This window comes from Oreochromis niloticus, linkage group LG15 (assembly GCF_001858045.2).
Source record: "Oreochromis niloticus isolate F11D_XX linkage group LG15, O_niloticus_UMD_NMBU, whole genome shotgun sequence".
NCBI classification, from domain to species: domain Eukaryota; kingdom Metazoa; phylum Chordata; class Actinopteri; order Cichliformes; family Cichlidae; genus Oreochromis; species Oreochromis niloticus.
In genome coordinates this window covers 35,147,151-35,166,467 of record NC_031980.2, presented here as the reverse complement: position 1 = coordinate 35,166,467, position 19,317 = coordinate 35,147,151, and the positions used below count along the sequence as shown (strand labels likewise).

Here is a 19,317-nt window from a genome sequence, read left to right as displayed (position 1 = left end):
GTATGTTGTCCTTGTTGCTCCTGCTTCTAAACTAATTTCCCCTTGTGAGACAATAAAGTATTGAGTTGAACTGAATTTTCAGCAGCATAACTAAAAAAATGCATTCATGGTATGAGGATAACAATTATTTTTGACAGATGGAAGGCCCCCTATAATAAAAAGAAGATTTGATTAAAGTTACAGCAAATGCACTATTATTAGTTGTTACTAATTATGTACTTTAACTATTAGTTACACTTCATAACATAAAGAAGAGAAGATTCCTTACCATGATTACCAAGTGTGTCTGCGGCTTTTCTGGGAACTAACTCTTCCAAAGTCACCCTTCATGGCCAAGATGTACGTGTTGTCATTAAATAAAGCGTGATGTGGACAAACCTTGGGCAAATAATTTGGAGCAGGGAAATATAAAGGTAGGGCGACTGCTTTGCCGTGGGTGTTTTGATACAAAGTGCAGATGAACCAGAGTTAATGTGATGTACCTCAGTGTGTGATTCGAAAAATGCTGAGGACTGACCACAGCGCCATCCGTGTCACGTCTGCTGATCTCAGGCAAATGAGAGTAACCTGTGAGAAACAGGTGGTGTTTGGTTTCAAACCTGCCAGCCAAGCTTGTTTATTGAAAAAGATTGTCTCATATTTTTTCAGACTTGGTTTTAGTTATATACAATAGCAATATTATTATTAATATTATTAATATTATTAATATTACGTGAAATTAATTCATTAACATCAGAAATAAATAATGTATTAAATGTTTTAAATATAATTATTATATTTGTAATTAATTATTTATATATTTATCTTAGTAATTACTTTCAAAAGAAACAACTGCAAAGGGTTGATAAGACAATGAAATTTCAATAACGAGAAATCACTTGGAAGAACTGAGCATGATTTATTGAGACTTTTATTTATTCATTGAGATGTTTTTGGCGATTAGACTCTGATAACTCATCATGGTAGAACTGACAGGACCCCCCAAAAGGTTTAAGAGAAATCTTACTGTAGCAGAGAGGTTTGACTCTATAGAATGACTGTTAGCTGTGCATGAACAAAACTCTGACAAGAGACTATATAAAAAGGCATACTAAGAGAAACTAGTGTTAACAAGAGGAAGCTGGGGAAGAGTCCAGATAGCAAGAGGAAAGAGGAAGCATAATGAGAAAGAGTTTGAGTTAACGCCCAAGGGCCATCAGAGACCAGCAGAGAGAAACAAAAGCTCGTGATTAAGCTTAGTGGCCATCAAATCCTAGGAAAGAGGATTAAGAGAATCTCCGACCAGGCCTAAAGGCCTCTGTAGGTCAGGGGAGAAAAAGCAAGGCTGCAACCAGTTGGAAAGATCATCGCAGGCCAGGAGACAAGTAATGTAAGAGCCTTAGACCAGGCTAAGAGGCTGATGCAAGCTGAGAGACAGGCAAGTGCGAGAGCCTGCTACCAGGCTGAAGGCCATCATAAATCAGGAGAGAGAGAGAGAAAGGGAGAGGGAGAGCCTGCTACCAGGCTGAAAAGCCAACCTAGGAGGAGACACAGGTGGGTGTGAAAGCCTGTGACCATGCTGAAGGGCCTACGTAGACCAGCAGAGAGGAAGCCTGCGACCATGCTGAAAGGTTGGCGATGGCCAGGAGAGAGTAGAGTGTAAGCAGCCAGGCTAGAAGGCCGTTGTAGGCGTGGGGTAGGGGGGAGCTGGAGAGCATGTGTAAAACTGGACTGGAGAGAGAAAAGACAGTCTACTGTAGAGAATAAAGGTTTACGAGGCTCAGAGAATTAAAAACATAAATGTGACTAGAGATAGAAAAGACTTTCATACCACAACCAGGTATATGCTGATTTACCATAACTTTAAGCTTTAACTTTGCTATCCAGTCCATTTGTGGACGAGAGATGGTGAAAAATGTTGTGAAGCTGCTAAAGCTGATATTTGAGGAGCTTTTCAAATGTTGTCATGGACATGTAAAGAACCATGTAATAAACAGAGAGACAGAGTACGGCTATATTGTCATGAATACACTATCAGTTCTTAACTTATAAGAACAATGCCATGAGACTGAACTTACTGTGCAGAAAATGGGAAACAGCAGAAAATCTGGAGATCTGCTACCTGATAGCTATTACCCTTGATAGTACCCCCCAAATGGAGCTGTGCAATGTGCGAAAAACTGCAGCCAGAAGAAATATGAAGACAAAGGAAGGAGCATAGTGTTCAAATTATTAAGCAGATATGACACATTTCTGAAGACCACTTTTAACTAATATGACTGAATAGCAGAAGGTGCATTTCAAAGCCAAGAGTGAATAATCAAGAGTTTTTAGCAATCAAAGAAAACAGAGGCGACAGAGCTCCCAAGGTGGAATGTAAGCTGAAGGAGAGATTTGTGTGGGGAGCTGGTGATGCGCACCAGAAGTTGTATTTCTAATTTACACCTCAGTCCAGGAAAATGTAAATATTGCATATTTTTTTATCCTCTTATGCAAATATAATTCAGTAGATACTACACATGCTCTTCTAGACCTTTTTCCTTTTTAGACTGAGCTGATCTTTTAATTGAAATTTAAACTCAGGTATTGTACTTCACAAAATCCTTACCTGGCATGAAGTTACTGATGAAAATTAACATGGTAGACTTAATTGATGGAAGCAGCACCTAGAATTAAAAGGAAGTGCAATGAAGAGAACTAATAATATTATGTTAAAGTAAAGTAACAGAGCGGCTTTATTATTAGATGTGCTGTATTAAACCTCAGGAATAACATAACATAAGGAGTATGTAGGTGAAGACACCTTACCATGATGTTGAGAGTGAAATTCTTGTATTCCAGCTGTTTTTCAAATGGAACCTGTTTCCTCTGCATTCTACAGAATAATCATCCCCTTAAAAAATTGCCACATTCAAAAAATGTTACTGTCAGTCAGGCTTTCTGCTGGTTATCTGGAAAACTAACTCTTAGAAGATTAAAGCCAGCCTTTGTGGCCAAGATATACATATTTTCACTGAAAAAAAACCTGATGTTGACAAACGCATGGAAGATGATGTGGAGCAGGGAAAACTAAAGGCAGGGGAGCTGCTTTGCCTATAGGTTTTTTCAGACATCCTGTACATTGACCCTAGTTATTGTTATGTTTCTCTATGTGTGACACGCAAATGGTGAAGACTGACCACAGCAATGTCAACCTATGATCAATGTGACTTGCTGATCACAGGCAAATGAACTGTACGTTTGCCTGTGTGCTGTGTGAGAAACAGGTTGACTTTGGTTTTCCTGAAAAATCTCCTTACAGCTGACCTTTTTCAACAATTTTGCAAAGAAGAATGGGACAAAAATCTTCCACAGTGAAAAACTCATTGCCAGATATCACAAATGTTTAATTGCAGTTCTTTCTGTCAAGAGATGGCACATCCAATTATTTGTTTTGGGGCGAAATTGCTTCATAACATAGAGCCAATTAGGTTTTTGATAACTTTTTATTTTTGTCATGACCTCTCTGATTCTCCATTTTCTGTCTGTCTCTCTCCTCTTAGCAGTCTCTCCCTCTTCATCATCATCCTCTATCATGTGCGCGATGTGTACACGTGTGTGTGTGTGTGTGTGTTCATGAGTTAGTTTTGATGCAAAAGCAGGGCCTTCCTCTGGTTCCTGCCTTCTGCTTTGACATGCCTGGTGTAATCACATACCTATTCATGACATCCTCGTTTTTGGCCACTACTTAGGGCAGTGACAGACGTTCAGTCTTTGCTGGATCATTTTGGAGAAAACAGTGAAGTGTGGCTTTTTTACCTTCTTGCATTTGAGTGAAAGACTTTCCTGTTGTTTCCTTGTGACCAGATTCTGTTGGAGACAATGTGAGTTGTTTTTTAGTGAAGACCAGATGAAGTTTGTAAAGCACTGAAGCTTGTATTGAAAAACAGTTTATTACTCAGCTTACTAAGCTTTTCAACACAGTCCTATTTGGTGACATCTGGTGGCCAAAAATATGAAGAGCATGTTGAATCTACAAATTAAAATAAACTGTTTCATCATGATTGCCCACTGTTTAACATCATGTGACATTTCTGTCTAATATCAGGCTGAAAAAATAATTTTATGTCTTAATCAATAAGCTTCCCTTGTTTAAATGTGTGCCATGGTGTGTTCTCCCTTTGCTTGTGAATTCTTAACATTTGTAAACATAATTGATAAAAAGCCTGAATGTTGTTATGTAATCAACCTGTGTGTGTATATATATACTACCAGTATCTGTGTAATGTGTAATTGTTTTGTATGATTTTGAACTGGGTGTAGAATTTCTTATGAACTAGCAAAATAAAAACATAACACACATGAGTTTATTCCAGTTGTTTTAAATTTAGGAAGAGGCAGAACATCCTCTCATCCTCGCTGTCTTCATGTCTCTCATTATGTTGCACACTGGTTCGCTATTTCTCGGACCAACATACACCAGAAATCACACCAGTGATTAAAGAGGACATGAAAAGCTGCATATATAAAGGCTAATTTCCATCATGGAGCCTTGCTCTCATAAATGGACATAGATTTAACACTGTCTGTGAAGCTGGATTAAAAAAATAAGTGCTTGAAATTTAAGTTTTGAGAACATGTTTAGTGCCATCTTCTGTCAGTATGTGGTTGGTTGGTAAAATAGACTTACATTAGTTTATGTTAGCTAACAAGTGACAGGATCGCTAACTCAAGGAAAATAACAACAATAAAATAAAATCAGTTTAAGTCGATCATTTTTGGGCTGCCCCTGGCTGCAACAATTTGTTTTATGTTAGGAAACCAAGGATATTCAATTCAATTTTCAATTTAATTCAATTTTATTTATATAGTGCCAAATCACAACAGCAGTCACCTCAAGGCGCTTTATATTGCACAGTAGATACAGAGAAGAACCCACCAATCATATGACCCCCTATGAGCAAGCACTTTGGCGACAGTGGGAAGGAAAAACTCCCTTTTAACAGGAAGAAACCTCCGGCAGAACCAGGCTCAGGGAGGGGCGGGGCCACCCCCGGTTGGGGTGAGAGAAGGAAGACAGGATAAAGACATGCTGTGGAAGAGAGACAAAGATTAATAACAAGTGTGATTCAATGCAGAGAGGTCTATTAATACATAGTGAGTGAGAAAGGTGACAGAAGAAGAAATACTCAATGCATCATGGGAATCCCCGGCAGCCTACGTCTATTGCAGCATAACTAAGGGAGGATTCAGGGTCACCTGGTCCAGCCCTAACTATATGCTTTAGCAAAAAGGAAAGTTTTAAGCCTAATCTTAAAAGTAGAGATAGTGTCGGACTCGTGAATCCAAACTGGAAGCTGGTTCCACAGAAGAGGGGCCTGAAAACTGAAGGCTCTGCCTCCCATTCTACTTTTAAATACTCTAGGAACAACAAGTAAGCCTGCAGTGTGAGAGCGAAGTGCTCTAATAGGGTTATACGGTACTACAAGGTCATTAACAAATGTGTGGATTTTGTGGCTACTTTAGTTTTTATTATTTAGAAATGTTCAGTTTTACTTTAGCTCTTAATGCTCTGTTTTCATTATTGTTTTTATCTTTTTTAAATTATCATTTATATTGTGTGGATATTTGGTGGGAGCAAGATATAGATCCTAAGATTTTCAGTTGCTGTGACCATGAGGAGAGAATTAGAAAGTGGTCAATCCGAGGGACAGCTCAGGGTGGACAGTTTGGAGACAAAGTTAGTAAGTTAGTAGTAGTCACTCGGTCTTGTTATTCTGTCTGTTTCATCTCACCCAGTTCCATAACTCATCCAAACAAAACAAAGTACCAACACTCTGAGCAAGTTTTGTACATTTTCAACTCAGTTGCTTGTTAAAACAAATTGTTAAATCTTAACTCACAGCTAATGAAACAACACAGACAGTTTTGTTTAACATGCCATCATAAAGCTAGTGATGCTGTAGTTTTAAAGTCAAAGAGTTTAAAACTCTGAGTTATTTACCACTCACATTTGCATTAAACACAAAGACAAAAAGCCAAAGAAAATGCAGTGGAAAACTTTAATAGTGATTGTTGAAACCAACCACACAGACACAAAACAAAAGATTTACACAAGATCAAATATTCTTAATATTTTATTTAAAGGTGATGGCAGCACATGAGGTTGATGTTTAAGAAATAAAATATTATATCCAAAATAGATACTTAGATTGTCTTTAAACATGAGTCTCAAGGTCGAAGTTGACCATGAAAAAAAAGCACGAAAGTATATTGAGTAATATATTATATGAAATTGGATGCTTAACCATGGGGGACATTGTGATGGACTACTGGAGGGCTCCACTCACACCCAGTTTACAGGAAGTGTTGTTGCTGTGTTTTGGAGGGAAAAGTATTGAGTTGTGTGTTGATGAGCAATGTGTTAATCAAGAGCTCTTGTGTCGTCTGTGTTTACCTCCACAACATAAGCCTTTCTTTTTGTTTGAGCTCTTTAAAACCTTATCTTTTCAATGCAACATTATGTGACTTAACGTTGACACAAAACAATTATTTATATAAATGATCTATAAAAACTACTGATGATGAATGTTCTGATAAAAGCAGGTTGAGGTCAGTCTGTTGTAATGAAAAATTTTATAAAACATCAAATCTTTAGTATAGCCCTTGCCTAAAGCGGGGGATTTGTGCACTCTTGTTTGATTATTTAATTTTGTAAATGAAGCCTTTTGACTCATTTAGCACCAAACATCAAATACAGAAAACTCGTGCTACAGAAAATGGATGTATAGAAGAACTCAAAATAATTATATAATTGTTATAATTGCCTTTACACAGCTTAGAATATTTGTAAGATTAAGTTCGTAATTATCTGGACTTTAAAGTTTCTTGTCTAATTTGCTTTTTGGTTCATAAAGTGATGAAAATATAAGACAGATGAAGGGTTTTGTTGGAAAATAGGGCTCTGTTATATATGTATTTGCATAATTGGCATACTAAAATTACAGAACAGGGTAAAGCATTTCAATGTATACAAAGAGTTTAAAGAAGACAAGCTAAAAAGTTACATTAGGCTGCATTGTATGAAACCACCCAGATAATGATGATGGTAATGAAGCTGACTGTTATGAAGATGATGTAAAGGATGAACAGCAGGCGGTCTATGATTAAACCTATCTGGATCCATTCCTCTGTGCTCAGGCTTTTGCTCAGATGCTGCTCCACCTGAAGGCGGATGGCCTGGAGGACTCTGCCCAGGCTCCACAGCTCTTGCAGGGCTTTGTCCTCACTCAGTGGCCCCTTCTGCTCCAGAGTCTTGGATTCCTCTGTCACTGGAGAGTAGATTGGCATTTCTATTGAGGGGAGACAAGTGAGAAGATTATGTCAGCTTTGACATTTTATAAGAATTTGCATATCCTGATCTTGTCTCCTACCCTGTGTGACCGGATTTTGGATCACTGTGTCGTTTCGATCTCTGGGCTTTTGAGGAAGGCATACTAGTCGACCCAGGATTTTAAGAAAAAGCACTCTGATCCAACGAGGAGCTCGAGAATAGTTAGAGGAACCATGCAGGAAGCTTGTAACGACAATAGTTTCCAGTAGACTGCCCACCATCATAGTCAGGCACATAGACAGGAAAACGTCTATAAAAATGATAGTGGAATAATAATTAATGTTAACATTTTACAGACAAATACAAGTTAAATCCAGACAAAATATTTAAAAATTAAAATCATGAATATTTTTGGTCTATTCAGGGGAATGGAGACAAGCCGTAAACTATTTAAGAAATATCCTCAGCCCCTGTCAGCTTGGTGAAAAAATCTGTCACAGATGACGCTTTAATCTATGAGACTGTGAGTCAACTGCTCTCAAAAATTCTGTGTGTTTGTTGTAATGCCTATATTGATTTTCCTAAATCTTGAGTCTGACATATTTGTCATGCATTATTTATAAATAATAATTAAAAAGACCCAAACTAACACTGAAACTGATAAAAATTAAATCAAAACTAAACATTTTCATATAATAAGAACTAAACTGAAATGAGCAGACCAACAAACACAAAGTTGAAACAAAATAGCCCAAATAACTGTGCATTATAACCAAAAACCTGGCACTTTGTTAATGATTCGATATGATGATTTGTACTTTTTAAAGGTATACTTTTAAGAATATATTAGCCATCGTTTTCTTTCACACATGTAGCTTCATCATTACATTATGGTAGTTATACTGTTATATCTCTAGGTGAATCAGAACAAGCAACCCTTTAGTATTTGGAACAAAAAGTCACATTGGGACGAAATGTATACCAAACCAGACAATGTAAACTTACTTATGAGAGGTATGGCATTTCCAGTAACAGGCAGCAGATCATTCATTATGAGCAGGAAGACGGTGTAGCCCAGGATTAGTGTCATCTTGAACAAAGAGCGGTCGACATCATTGGGAGGCAGGAGGAAGCTGAAGAGGTCCACAGTGATGAGGAAGCAGCTGGGGAGCAGGAGGTTCACTATGTACAGCATGGCCTGGCGCCGCAATGAGATCTGCAGCAAAGTGAGAATTTAACACTAAGGACGGTGCTAATGTTCCTGGGTGTTTTTGATGGTTTTAGAACTTTAAGATGTATTTGATTTAAACATTCAATAGATCCTAGGTTCCTCAGATATACAAACCGAAGAGTTAAATATCTGATAATGAAGAGAAAACTCTTGTTTCTGATTACTTTCTAAAAGCCTTTGCCTTTGTGTCCTCTGTTTTCTTATAGTATGAATAATTAAATTATACAATAACATTATACTTTTACAGTGTAATGGAGTGTCTTACTTGGAAGCGAATTTCATCATAAAAGCCCGATACTGTAGACGGTAGTGTGTATTTCTTTGCTGCAATTCCTATTAATTCCCATTCACCCTTGGTTGCCATCATTGATTTAGAGTTTTCAAACATCATCTCTGAAGTCCCTGTCAGATAAAGCTGCAGAGCATTACCTGCATGGAAAATAGTCAGTTTGTCAGACAAGACTATTCATATTAATGTCAGTAAAATAATCTTACTGTATTATAAACTAAACCATTCATTTCATAGGACAGATTTATTCACACTTACTCTTGAGTGTGAATGAGTTGAAGGTTAAAGTGCAGTTCTGAATGTCAAATGGAAACAAGTAGATGTCAAGCCTGCACGAGGTGACAGCTTTGACAGGCTGTGAATCCCTCACAATGCCATTAGAAAGCAGGTAGGTATATGGGACCTTTGGAGCTGTGTTTTCATCCATGCTACAGGAAGATGAAAGACATAAAATTTAGAAACACAAGCACCTGTATGCTGATATTGCCCTCATTAAATGTTTCAAACAAAACTATCTTCATTATTAAAATTAAGTTTACTCAGATAGCTACATGACAGAAATAGAAAATGTATGAAGAAAGGGCTTACAGTTGATACACAGAGTGCCACCTAATATTAAGTATGACTGCTAAGCGTGCAGCCTGTTACAGTCGCTCCTGCTTTTTCTCTTAGTTTAGCTCTGTTTTCTTACATATTCTTTTTTTTTCTGACTTGTATTTTCATCTGTTTATTATCTTTCACTCAATCATGTGGATTGAGAGAGTTTTTGTTCTTCTGGTGGCCGTGGAACTATTACTTTTATCAAGGAACGGGACCGCGGCACATCTCCTACACGCACGGACTGTTTCCTCCAGAGATCAGCTGATCGCCCTGATGCCAGCCGGCTTGCTGGCCAGGCCCGCAGAAGTACCAGCTGAAATTTGGAGAAAAACACATCGGGGATGCAGAGGTCAAGGACAGAAGAGAAGAAAGAAGGAGACGGTGAGACAGCGGAGGCTCGAAGCGAGGAGGAGGTATAAACCGTGTCTGCCGTCTATCGTAATGGGAAATGTGCGATCGTTATCGAATAACATCGACGAGCTCTCAGTACTGGTATGGAGTCAGAGGGAATACCGAGAGTGTAGCCTGATGTGTTTCACTGAATCATGGATGCACCAGGACATTCCCAACGAGAATGCTTCCGTGGAAGGCTTCCACACTGTTCGGGCGGACAGGGACAGCATCGCTAGCGGTAAGCGGAAAGGAGGTGGGCTTGCTGTTTTAGTTAACAACCGGTGGTGTAACCCTGCCAACATAACAATCAAAGAAAGGATTTGTTGCCCGGACATTGAACTGTGTGCTGTAGGACTCAGGCTGTATTATTCACCCAGGGAATTCTCTCATGTCATCTTGGTGGCTGTTTATGTTCCTCCCTCTGCTAACCCCACAGCTGCATGTGACACTATCCACTCTTCCATAGCCCGGTTACAGACTCAGCACCCGAGTGCCTTTATTGTGATCTCGGGTGACTTCAACCATGTATCACTGGACAATACACAACCAACATCCAGACAATATGTGGACTGTCCCACCAGGGGAGAGAAGATTTTAGACCTACTGTATGCTCATGTCAAGGATGCATACAGCTCCTCCTCCCTCCCCCCACTTGGTAGGTCAGATCATAACCTGATTCACCTCACCCCCCCGCTGTGTGAGGAGGGAACCTGTGACCACGAGGAGCATTAGGAGGTGGTCAGAAGAGGCCTTAGCGGAACTACAGGGCTGTTTCGAGGTGACCCACTGGGAAACACTCTGTGAGCCTCAGGCCGAGGACATCAATGGGCTTACTGAGTGTATCACAGACTACATAACTTTCTGCACCGACTCCATTGTTCCACCTCAGACTGTTCATTGTTACTCAAATAACAAGCCGTGGGTGACTAAGGACATCAAAGCCCTCCTCAACGACAAGAAGGGGGCTTTCAGAGGGGACAATAAAGAGGAGGTGAGAAGGATCCAGGTGTTACTACAGGACAAGATCAGAGAGGCTAAGGACAATTACAGGAGGAAGCTGGAGTGGAAACTCCAGCAGAACAGCATGAGAGAGGTATGGAGGGGCATGAAGACCATCACTGGATTCAGGCCAACCAACAGCAGGGGAGCTGAGGGAGGTGAGAATAGAGCTAATGAGTTGAATCTGTTTTTCAATAGATTCGACACCACAGTGTCTGCTCACACCCCCACAACCTCACCTCCAGTCAGCCTGGAATCCAGAGCCACACCCCTGTGCCAGCCTCCCTCTCCACATGGCGCTGTTGCCTCCTGTGAGATTCCTGACACCCCTCCCCCACCCATCACCTTCACTCAATACCAGGTTGAGATGCAAATGAGAGACTTCACTCAGGCAAGTCTGCTGGACCAGACGGAGTGAGTCCACGCGTCCTCAAGGCCTGCGCCCCTCAGCTGTGTGGAGTCTTTCATAAACTGTTTATGCTGAGTCTGCAGAGAGTACCAGTGATGTGGAAGACATCATGCCTCGTCCCTATTCCAAAGACACCACGTCCCAGTGGCCCCCAGGATTACAGGCCCGTGGCACTGACCTCCCACATCATGAAGACCCTGGAAAGGCTCATCCTGGACCAGCTGCGACCCTTAGTGAGACCACATCTGGATCCCCTTCAATTTGCTTATCAGCCTCGTCTCGGAACAGAGGACGCCATCATCTACCTGCTAAATCGTGTCTACACCCATCTGGACCAGCCGGCGAGCACTGTAAGGGTCATGTTTTTTGACTTTTCTATTGCTTTCAACACCATCAGGCCGACCCTCCTGGGTGATAAGTTAACAGCGATGCAGGTGGATGCTTCTCTGTTGTCCTGGATTGTTGGTTACCAGACAGGAAGACCACAATATGTACGTCTCCCACAGTGTGTGTCTGAGAAGGTAATCAGCAACACAGGGGCACCACAAGGGACTGTCCTCTCCCCCTTCCTCTTCACCCTCTACACCACAGACTTCAGCCACTGCACAGAGACCTGCCATCTTCAGAGGTTTTCTGATGACTCCGCAGTGGTTGGATGCATCAGCAGGGATGATGAGACAGAGTGCCGGGCTGTGGTCGACTCCTTTGTCACGTGGTGTGAGCAGAATCATCTGCAGCTCAACGTGGCAAAGACCAAGGAATTGATAGTGGACTTCAGGAAGACCAGGAAACACTTAACCCCTGTTTCAATCCAGGGGGTCAGTGTTGACATTGTGGATAACTATAAATACCTTGGAGTACACATTGACAATAAACCGGACTGGGCTAAAAACACCACAGCACTTTACAGAAAGAGCCAGAGTCGTCTCTATTTTTTGAGGCGACTGAGGTCCTTCAACATCTGCCAGAAAATGCTCAGGATTTTCTACGAGTCTGTTGTGGCCAGTGCGATCCTCTATGCTGTTGAATGCTGGGGGAGCAGGCTGAGGGTCGCAGATGCCAACAGACTCGATAAACTGATTCGTAAGGCCAGTAATGTTGTGGGGATGGAGCTGGACTCCCTCAAGGTGGTGTCGGAGAGGTGGATGCTGTCCAAGATAAAGACAATGTTGGATAACACCTCCCACCCACTCCATGACATGCTGGTCAGTCACAGGAGCACGTTCAGTGAAAGACTCAGATTACCGAAAAGCACCACTGAACGACACAGGAAATCATTCCTGCCTGTGGCCATCTCCCTGTACAACTCCTCCATCTAACACACTGTTTACTGCAACAGCTACACCCTTCTTGCACATGTTCTTTTTCAGCTATTTATTAATAAGTGACTTTTATGTATATATATGCCTGTATATATTGTGCTATTCTTAGTTAGTGTATTGTCTGTCTCTGTTAATGTTTGTTTATAATGGAGCACTGAAACGAAAGATAATTTCCCCTAGGGATCAATAAAGTATTCTGATTCTGATTCTGATTCTGAAGTGTTAACTTGTCTGCTTTGTTCTGTCTGCTAAATATTATGGAAGGCAGATCAAAAAGATTATACCTTTATATAGTGGATAGCAGTCTTACCAAGTCGCTCTATTATCCTATCCACCCTATTGTTATGTTATTCCACTGACATCAGTTGGACCCCTATGTAAATTGCTACCTTATAGTAGTGTAGGGGTTTGTGTGTCCTATGGATCCCAGGGGCTATGCTGTCAGGGAGCTTTTGTCCCCTCGCATGGCAAATTGGTCCTGGGTGAGGGATCACACAAAGAGAAGAGCCTTCAGTAGACCCTTATGTGTACACGACCAAAGGAACCATTCACCCTGCTTGGGATGGAGTTACTATCCTAGCGCAGGACTGCTTTGCTTGGAGTAGAGCCACTACTTCTCCATGTTGATGTCAAGGTACTGGGTCTGGTGACCTAGTGTTTGTGTTTTTGGTTAAATATTCTTTGATTATTGTTGTTCTTGGTTTTGGTTATCTTTATTTCTTAAGCTCTCAGGAATCTTAGTGCTCCCTCCCTCAGTGTTCATCTTAGCCTGTGTTTAGTTTCTGTTCCCGTGTCCCACGTTTCAAGTCTACTCTCCCCTGTCTCTATGTTCCCTGTGTCTCCCCAGTCAGCCGTGTCTCCATGTCGCAGTTTGTACTCTTGTCTCTGTGCTCCACGTTCGCTCTGTTTTCCCTGTCAGCCATGCCTCCTTGTCAAGTCTGCGTCTCTGCACCTGTCTTTTGTTTCCTGTTTTACTTTGATAGTCTTGTGTCCTGCATTCACTGTTTTGAGTTTTGCTTCCCCTTCGTCTCATTATGTCAGATTAGTCCCAGCTGTGTTTCCCTCCTGTTTTCCATTCCTGGTGTATTTAAGCTGTGTTTTCCTCTGTCCGTTGTCGTGTCATTAACCATCATGTACCCGCTCTGTGCTACGTGTGTTTCCTCCGTACTCCCACTTTAAGTTTCCTAGTTTCTTAGCTTTTTGGTTTAAGTTTCATGTTTCTAGTTTCTTGTTTTTGGTTTTGTTTTTTGTATCAGTGTTAGAGTTTTTCCAGCAATAAAGCTGAAGTTTTGGGTTTACTCCCCCATGTATAAGTCCTGCGTTTGGGTCTTCCACACAACAAACCACGACAGTTGAAAGGAGCCAGTTATGATAGTCAGGCATTTGATAAGGATGCGTCCTGGTGAGGTGTGCTTGACACATCCCAACAGGAGGAGGTCCCGGGGCAGACCCAGGACAAGCTGGAAAGATTATTTCTCTCGACTGGCCTGGGAATGCCTCGTTATTCCCTTAACTAATCTGGAGGAGGTGGATTGGGAGAGGGATGTCTGAGCTTCTCTGCTTATGCTGCTGACCCCGCGACCAGACAAGAGCAAGAAAATGGATAGATGGAAATCGTTTGGAGTCGCAACTCAAATATTTCCTGACAACAGTATGCACAGAAACCAGCCTTTCTACTTTCACCTGTATGCACCTTCTCCATTTTTGTTTTTGCTGCTTAGTAGAGTTAGCGCTTTATTGGCTAATGAAGCGTCAGGGCTAGTTCTCAAGATCACACATATACATAAAAAAGAAATGATCTTAATCTGCAAATTATTGAAGATGGCACTTACATTTCATTGATTACAATATCTGGTACCCAGAGATTTGTTCTTGGAATTGAAATCCGACTAGTTCCACAGTTTTCTGGGTCCCACTTGGTGAATTCATTTTCCCATTGCTGTGACACAAACCATGCAGATACAAACATGAACACAATATAAAACCTGATGGCTACCATTTAAAAACTAGAGATAATTAAATTTAAAAGGGAACCCCAAAAACTATTCTTTTATCTTATCTTTACTTTTATGACTTTTATGTCACTAATGGATTTGGCTATTTGCTGCCCAAAAAGATTTCAAGGACAAAACTTTAACTTTCATGTATAAAAACATTTTTTATGCATAGATATGGGCAGAAATCAGCTGTTTCATTATTGCTTGAAAATGTACTATGAAAAAACGACTTACAACATCTTGCCATAGAAATGTTGTAAGGAGCTGGGCTTTCTCATCCTGAAAAAGAAGATATTTATTTATTTATTTTCCAAAAAATTAAAAATTGCCCTCATGGAAAATTGCATTTGAACATTTTATGCTCTTTATCTTGTACAGTATGCAGAAAAGCACATGTGTATACATATGATCTAATATTGAAATGGTTTTATGTTAATAAAGGTGTCATTTACCACTCCCATAATGCCAAACACAGTTAAGAAAAGGCCAACGTTAGTGACTGTTGTTATGTTCACCACAGGTCGAATGGCGTTCAGGTTGAAGATTGGCGAAAGAGCCTCCAGCGTTGACGGTGTATCAGGGTTGGAGCAGTTCAGCATGGTGGAGCCGTACTGAGCTGCAAAGGAAAGAAGAAATGTGCCCTCGTGATCTCGCAGCAAAATACCTTTGTCTGAACGCCCACAATTACAACTCTGGCAAACGCGACCCAATTATGAGTGAGGCATCATGTATATCTACATTTATCTAAATCTAAACTTAACTTTATCAAGTTTCAAATTTGAATTTCAGTTTTTAATCTAAAAGTAAAATCTTTGAAATGTAGACAGGAATGAATTGGACAGCAGGGTGCATAACATTTCTGGCTAAATGTGTAGTTTAGACATTTTTTTGGCTGCTAGTACCTCATGTTTCCTCTTCCTTGAATATTTATAAGACTAGCTAACTGTCAGTGTGAGTGGTGCTGACAAAGTGAACAAGTCTAGTCAAGTGCAACGACCCTGAATGAAAAAAAAAAAAAATCATCCAATCCAAAAAATGTACTTTATTCTTTAATGGGTGTTACAATCTGACTCTCAGAAATCAGTTTTGCAATTAGGAATTTCAACAGGTATAACATCATTTTGTAGTAAGATTATTTTTTAATAAGATGCCCAGAGACACTGTAGATTATGCACATAAAATTAGTGGTATTGTGCAAATAATAAACACAGTTTGATGAACCATTACAGTGTGTCATTTATATGTTTAAATACTATTTAGTATTTTGGAATGAAAACTGTGAGAAAATCAACACATCAAAATTAATTACACAGGGGATTCAAATAATCAGTAATATAAGAATTAGTTGTTTTTTAATAATATAAATAAATGTGTATAAGTACATTATAGGAACTTACCATGCATGAGCAGAGAGATGAAGATTAATAGAAGCTTTGAAGGCCTGACTTTCAGCGAGCAGCACTGAAAACATTAAAACTGTGGTTGTCAGTTTGAGTGGTGTGATAGTGGCGTGGGCATCTTTTTAAACACAGTCATTACAGGTCATTAAAAAAAGTCAACGTTCAAATTGAACCTAACTGTTAAACCTTGACATTCGTTGTTAAATGTTTCTTCATCCTAGATCTGTTATACATCTGGTATGAAATTTACCTTCCTATTATGCCCACAATGTAAAAGCAGGTTTATATGTTTTAGATATTAGATATACATAATAAACAGTAGTTACAAATATGAATAATGGATGAGGTGTATCTTGGTCTAGAAACTGATGTTTTAGATTACTTGGGTTAAGTACTACACTGTAATATGGTTTAATCATCATCGTATTCTTAAGCTGCAGATAACATTACATTTTGTATCTGGTAACACTGTGTAAACATATTATTGATATAATCTCAGGAAATACAGAAATATCTATTAGGGTTTTCAATAAGAGGGAAAGCTTCTGTTTTCATGATATCACAACATTATTTTTCCATGTTTTTCCAGTCTTAAAAACAGATTAATTATCCAGCAGTCCATCCTGAAAGGGTTGGCAAACATATTTATAATGTATTTTTTGTACACTCAAAATATATAAATATTTGAATACCTGCATCCACTCCTCTGAGCCTTGGTTGACCTCCAGGTGGATGTCCTGGAGGTCCTTGCCCACTTTCTTTAGCTCCTGCACAGCCCCGTCCTCCACTCCAGGCCCATTTTTCTCTTGAGGCTCTTCATAATCTTCAATATTTTCCACAGCAGTTGTGGTCTTAAGGTCTATTTCTAAATCAATTAAAGAAAAAGTATCAGAATCAGAATCTTTTAGTGCCATAATGCTAAAAGCACAACAGAATTATATGCTACCCCATTCAGTGCAAAGCAAGGGAAACAAAAAATCAATCTAACTATTGAAAAAATACATAAATAGAAAATAAAATATGTTCTGAAAATAAATATAGTATAAACAGTATAGAAATATAAATAAATACATTACATACATATGTGTGTGTAATTGAGTCATTATTGATTGCACAGGTTGTGAAGAGAACATGTTCCGTTATTGTTTATTATTTACAATCACAACAGCCCCTCAATATGTGCTGTTTATTTTGGCATTTATTGTCCTGTGCTGCCTTCCTGTGGGTCGCAGCTGGAGCAGTTCATGTGCCGGGGATTGTTTTGATTCAGGTCTTTTTTTTTTTTTTTTTTACAACTTTGCAAAATAAATTATTTTGAACTCTGTAAAGTCAATTATTTCTGTAATCCTGAATTTCTTCATGCTACTGGTTCTTAACCACTTTAAGGCTACTTAAAAACAACATACCCGAAGCTCTTGATTTCTTATTCATTGGTGCCATGGAAACAAGAAATCCCAGAAGTTGCGTGAGGACTCGGATCCAGTGAGGGACAGGAGAGAAGTCAGCAGACCCACACAGCAGGTTGGTGATGGGGTTTATTTCCAGCAAACTGGCCACCATCAGAGCCAGGCAGATGGAAAAGAACACGTCTACAGAGAGACAACGGTGTGTGCTGAGACCCAGAAACAATACAGATTTACAATGTTGCAGCCTAGTTGACTGAATTTATGCGTGTGCCTGGATGTAAATATTAGCATTAAATACTGTTGGCATGGAAACCTGTTCTATGTAAGGTTTACATATTTTTCTCTATACTGTAATTTTTTACACACTCTAGAAGAATGTTCCCAGTCCAGTTTCTATTCAAACACAACTGTAGCCGGTTGTACACTGTACACTGTACTGTACACTTTTTGTTGAGTGTTGCTCACATATCAGGGGTATGGTGTTTCCAGTGACCGGCAGCAGGTCATTCATGATCAGCGGGAAGACGGTGTGGCCGAGGATGAGGGTCATCTTGAAGGTGGACCTGTCCACGCTCTGTGGAAGCAGCAGGAAGCTGAAGAGGTAGACTGTGATGAGAAAGCAGCTGGGCAGCAGGATGTTTACCATATACATAGTGGCCCGGCACCTCAATCTAATCTGTGGAAAGAAAAGAAGAGATAACTGAGGTACTCTTAAGCTGTGAACCACGCTTGTCATTACCTGGTACATGAATATTTGCTATATAACTGTATAATTCAGGATTTAGACTGAATTTATATTTTTAGGTGTGTTTGACTTATGCAATAATCTTAAACATTTTAAAAATATAGGGAATAAAATTACAACATAGCTTTGATTTTATCTTACTATTTATCGTAGTTTATCATTGCATCAACTTACATGAAATTTAAACTCATCAGCACATAAACCCCCACTGTTATTATCATTCTCTGTTGTTTTATCTGAGGTGATATCCAGTAGCTCCCATTCACACATGGTGGCCATCACACTCTTCGAGACTGTTGCTTTTTTTTCTGCAGGTCTTCCAAGAAAAATCTTTATGTGCCTCGCTGCGCAGGGAAGAAAGGTGAAGAGAAAAATGCTCTCTTAAGTCAGAGTTCACTTAAAGCCCACATTCAATTTAGAGATAATTAAAAAGGGTATATAATAATAATCAAGTGTTAAATGTTCTTACCAAAGTGCAAGCAGGGGTTGAAGGTATAAGTGCAGTTTTGTATGTCAAAGGGGAAGGTGTAGACATCAAGGTTACAGGAGCTGACAGCTCTGACAGGTAGACCGTCATCCACCGTACTGTTACTACACAGGGAACAGGGTGTTTTTTGTGAATAGACGCGTGAAATCAGAACATGGCATAGATTTAAGGCACTATTGATGTTGACAAAAAAACCCAACACTAACCCATTATGTCACTGAGAAAAACTAAAGGAATTATTGTGTAAAAATTGTTCTTGTTGTGTCTGTTTGCAAAATATTTGGGAGAACAATTTTCAAAATCCAAAAATTCAACATTTTCAATCATGGGATTAGATTTAGGGTTTTTAATTAAGGGTAATCATATTCTCTGGTTTGCATATAAGTTAGATTTGTAATTGCAAGACAAAGGCACAGAGGATTGTGGCATTTACAACAACAGAGTATCCCACACAATGCTGAAACATTCATTTTTAGAGTTTCTAGATGTCTGTTCTTTTGGAAATACTTGTGTGGAGTTTGAGATAAGGATAAATGATTTTGTACTTACAACTCGTTGATTACAGTATCTGGAACACACAATTTGGTTCTGGGGAGATGTAGCAGCTCAGTACACCACTGAAATGGGTCCCAACTGACAAACTCATTGATCCAAGACTAAAACAACAAAATTGGTATCAGCACAAATAGCAGGCAAACCCCTGTATGGCTAAAATACTAGAATTATTGCAGTACATACATATTGTAGC

The 19,317-nt window shown here is 39.6% G+C and overlaps 1 protein-coding gene and 1 long non-coding RNA gene across 2 annotated transcripts; one reads left to right on the top strand and one right to left on the bottom strand.

Annotated features, from left to right (window-relative positions):
* Positions 1-6,820: 6,820 nt before the first annotated feature.
* LOC106097717 (5-hydroxytryptamine receptor 3C-like) lies at positions 6,821-18,014 on the bottom strand. Its single transcript, XM_019346211.2, has 12 exons — positions 17,803-18,014; positions 17,338-17,520; positions 16,624-16,796; positions 15,929-15,992; positions 14,984-15,147; positions 14,766-14,810; positions 14,367-14,473; positions 9,070-9,239; positions 8,788-8,951; positions 8,297-8,507; positions 7,392-7,601; positions 6,821-7,310 (listed from the first exon to the last, which is right to left on the bottom strand). The coding sequence occupies exons 1-12, from the start codon at positions 17,987-17,989 to the stop codon at positions 7,027-7,029; spliced, it is 1,962 nt and encodes a 653-aa protein (XP_019201756.1). The 5' UTR covers positions 17,990-18,014; the 3' UTR covers positions 6,821-7,026.
* On the top strand, positions 17,412-18,646 carry LOC112842447 (uncharacterized). Its single transcript, XR_003214220.1, has 3 exons — positions 17,412-17,536; positions 17,827-18,042; positions 18,397-18,646. It is a non-coding gene; the product is annotated as an uncharacterized LOC112842447 (long non-coding RNA).
* Positions 18,647-19,317: the final 671 nt, after the last annotated feature.

What these genes read in the sequence shown, in the direction of transcription:
- LOC106097717 (XM_019346211.2), bottom strand. Translation starts at nt 17,989, where the DNA reads ATGTATATGGTAAACATCCTGCTGCCCAGCTGCTTTCTCATCACAGTC. An exon ending in TAAGAAATCAAGAGCTTCGG is followed by an intron (nt 16,797 to 17,337) that starts GTATGTTGTTTT and finishes TAATTGATTTAG; the next exon opens with AAATAGACCTTAAGACCACA. An exon ending in CCAAAATCCGGTCACACAGG is followed by an intron (nt 7,311 to 7,391) that starts GTAGGAGACAAG and finishes TCCCCTCAATAG; the next exon opens with AAATGCCAATCTACTCTCCA.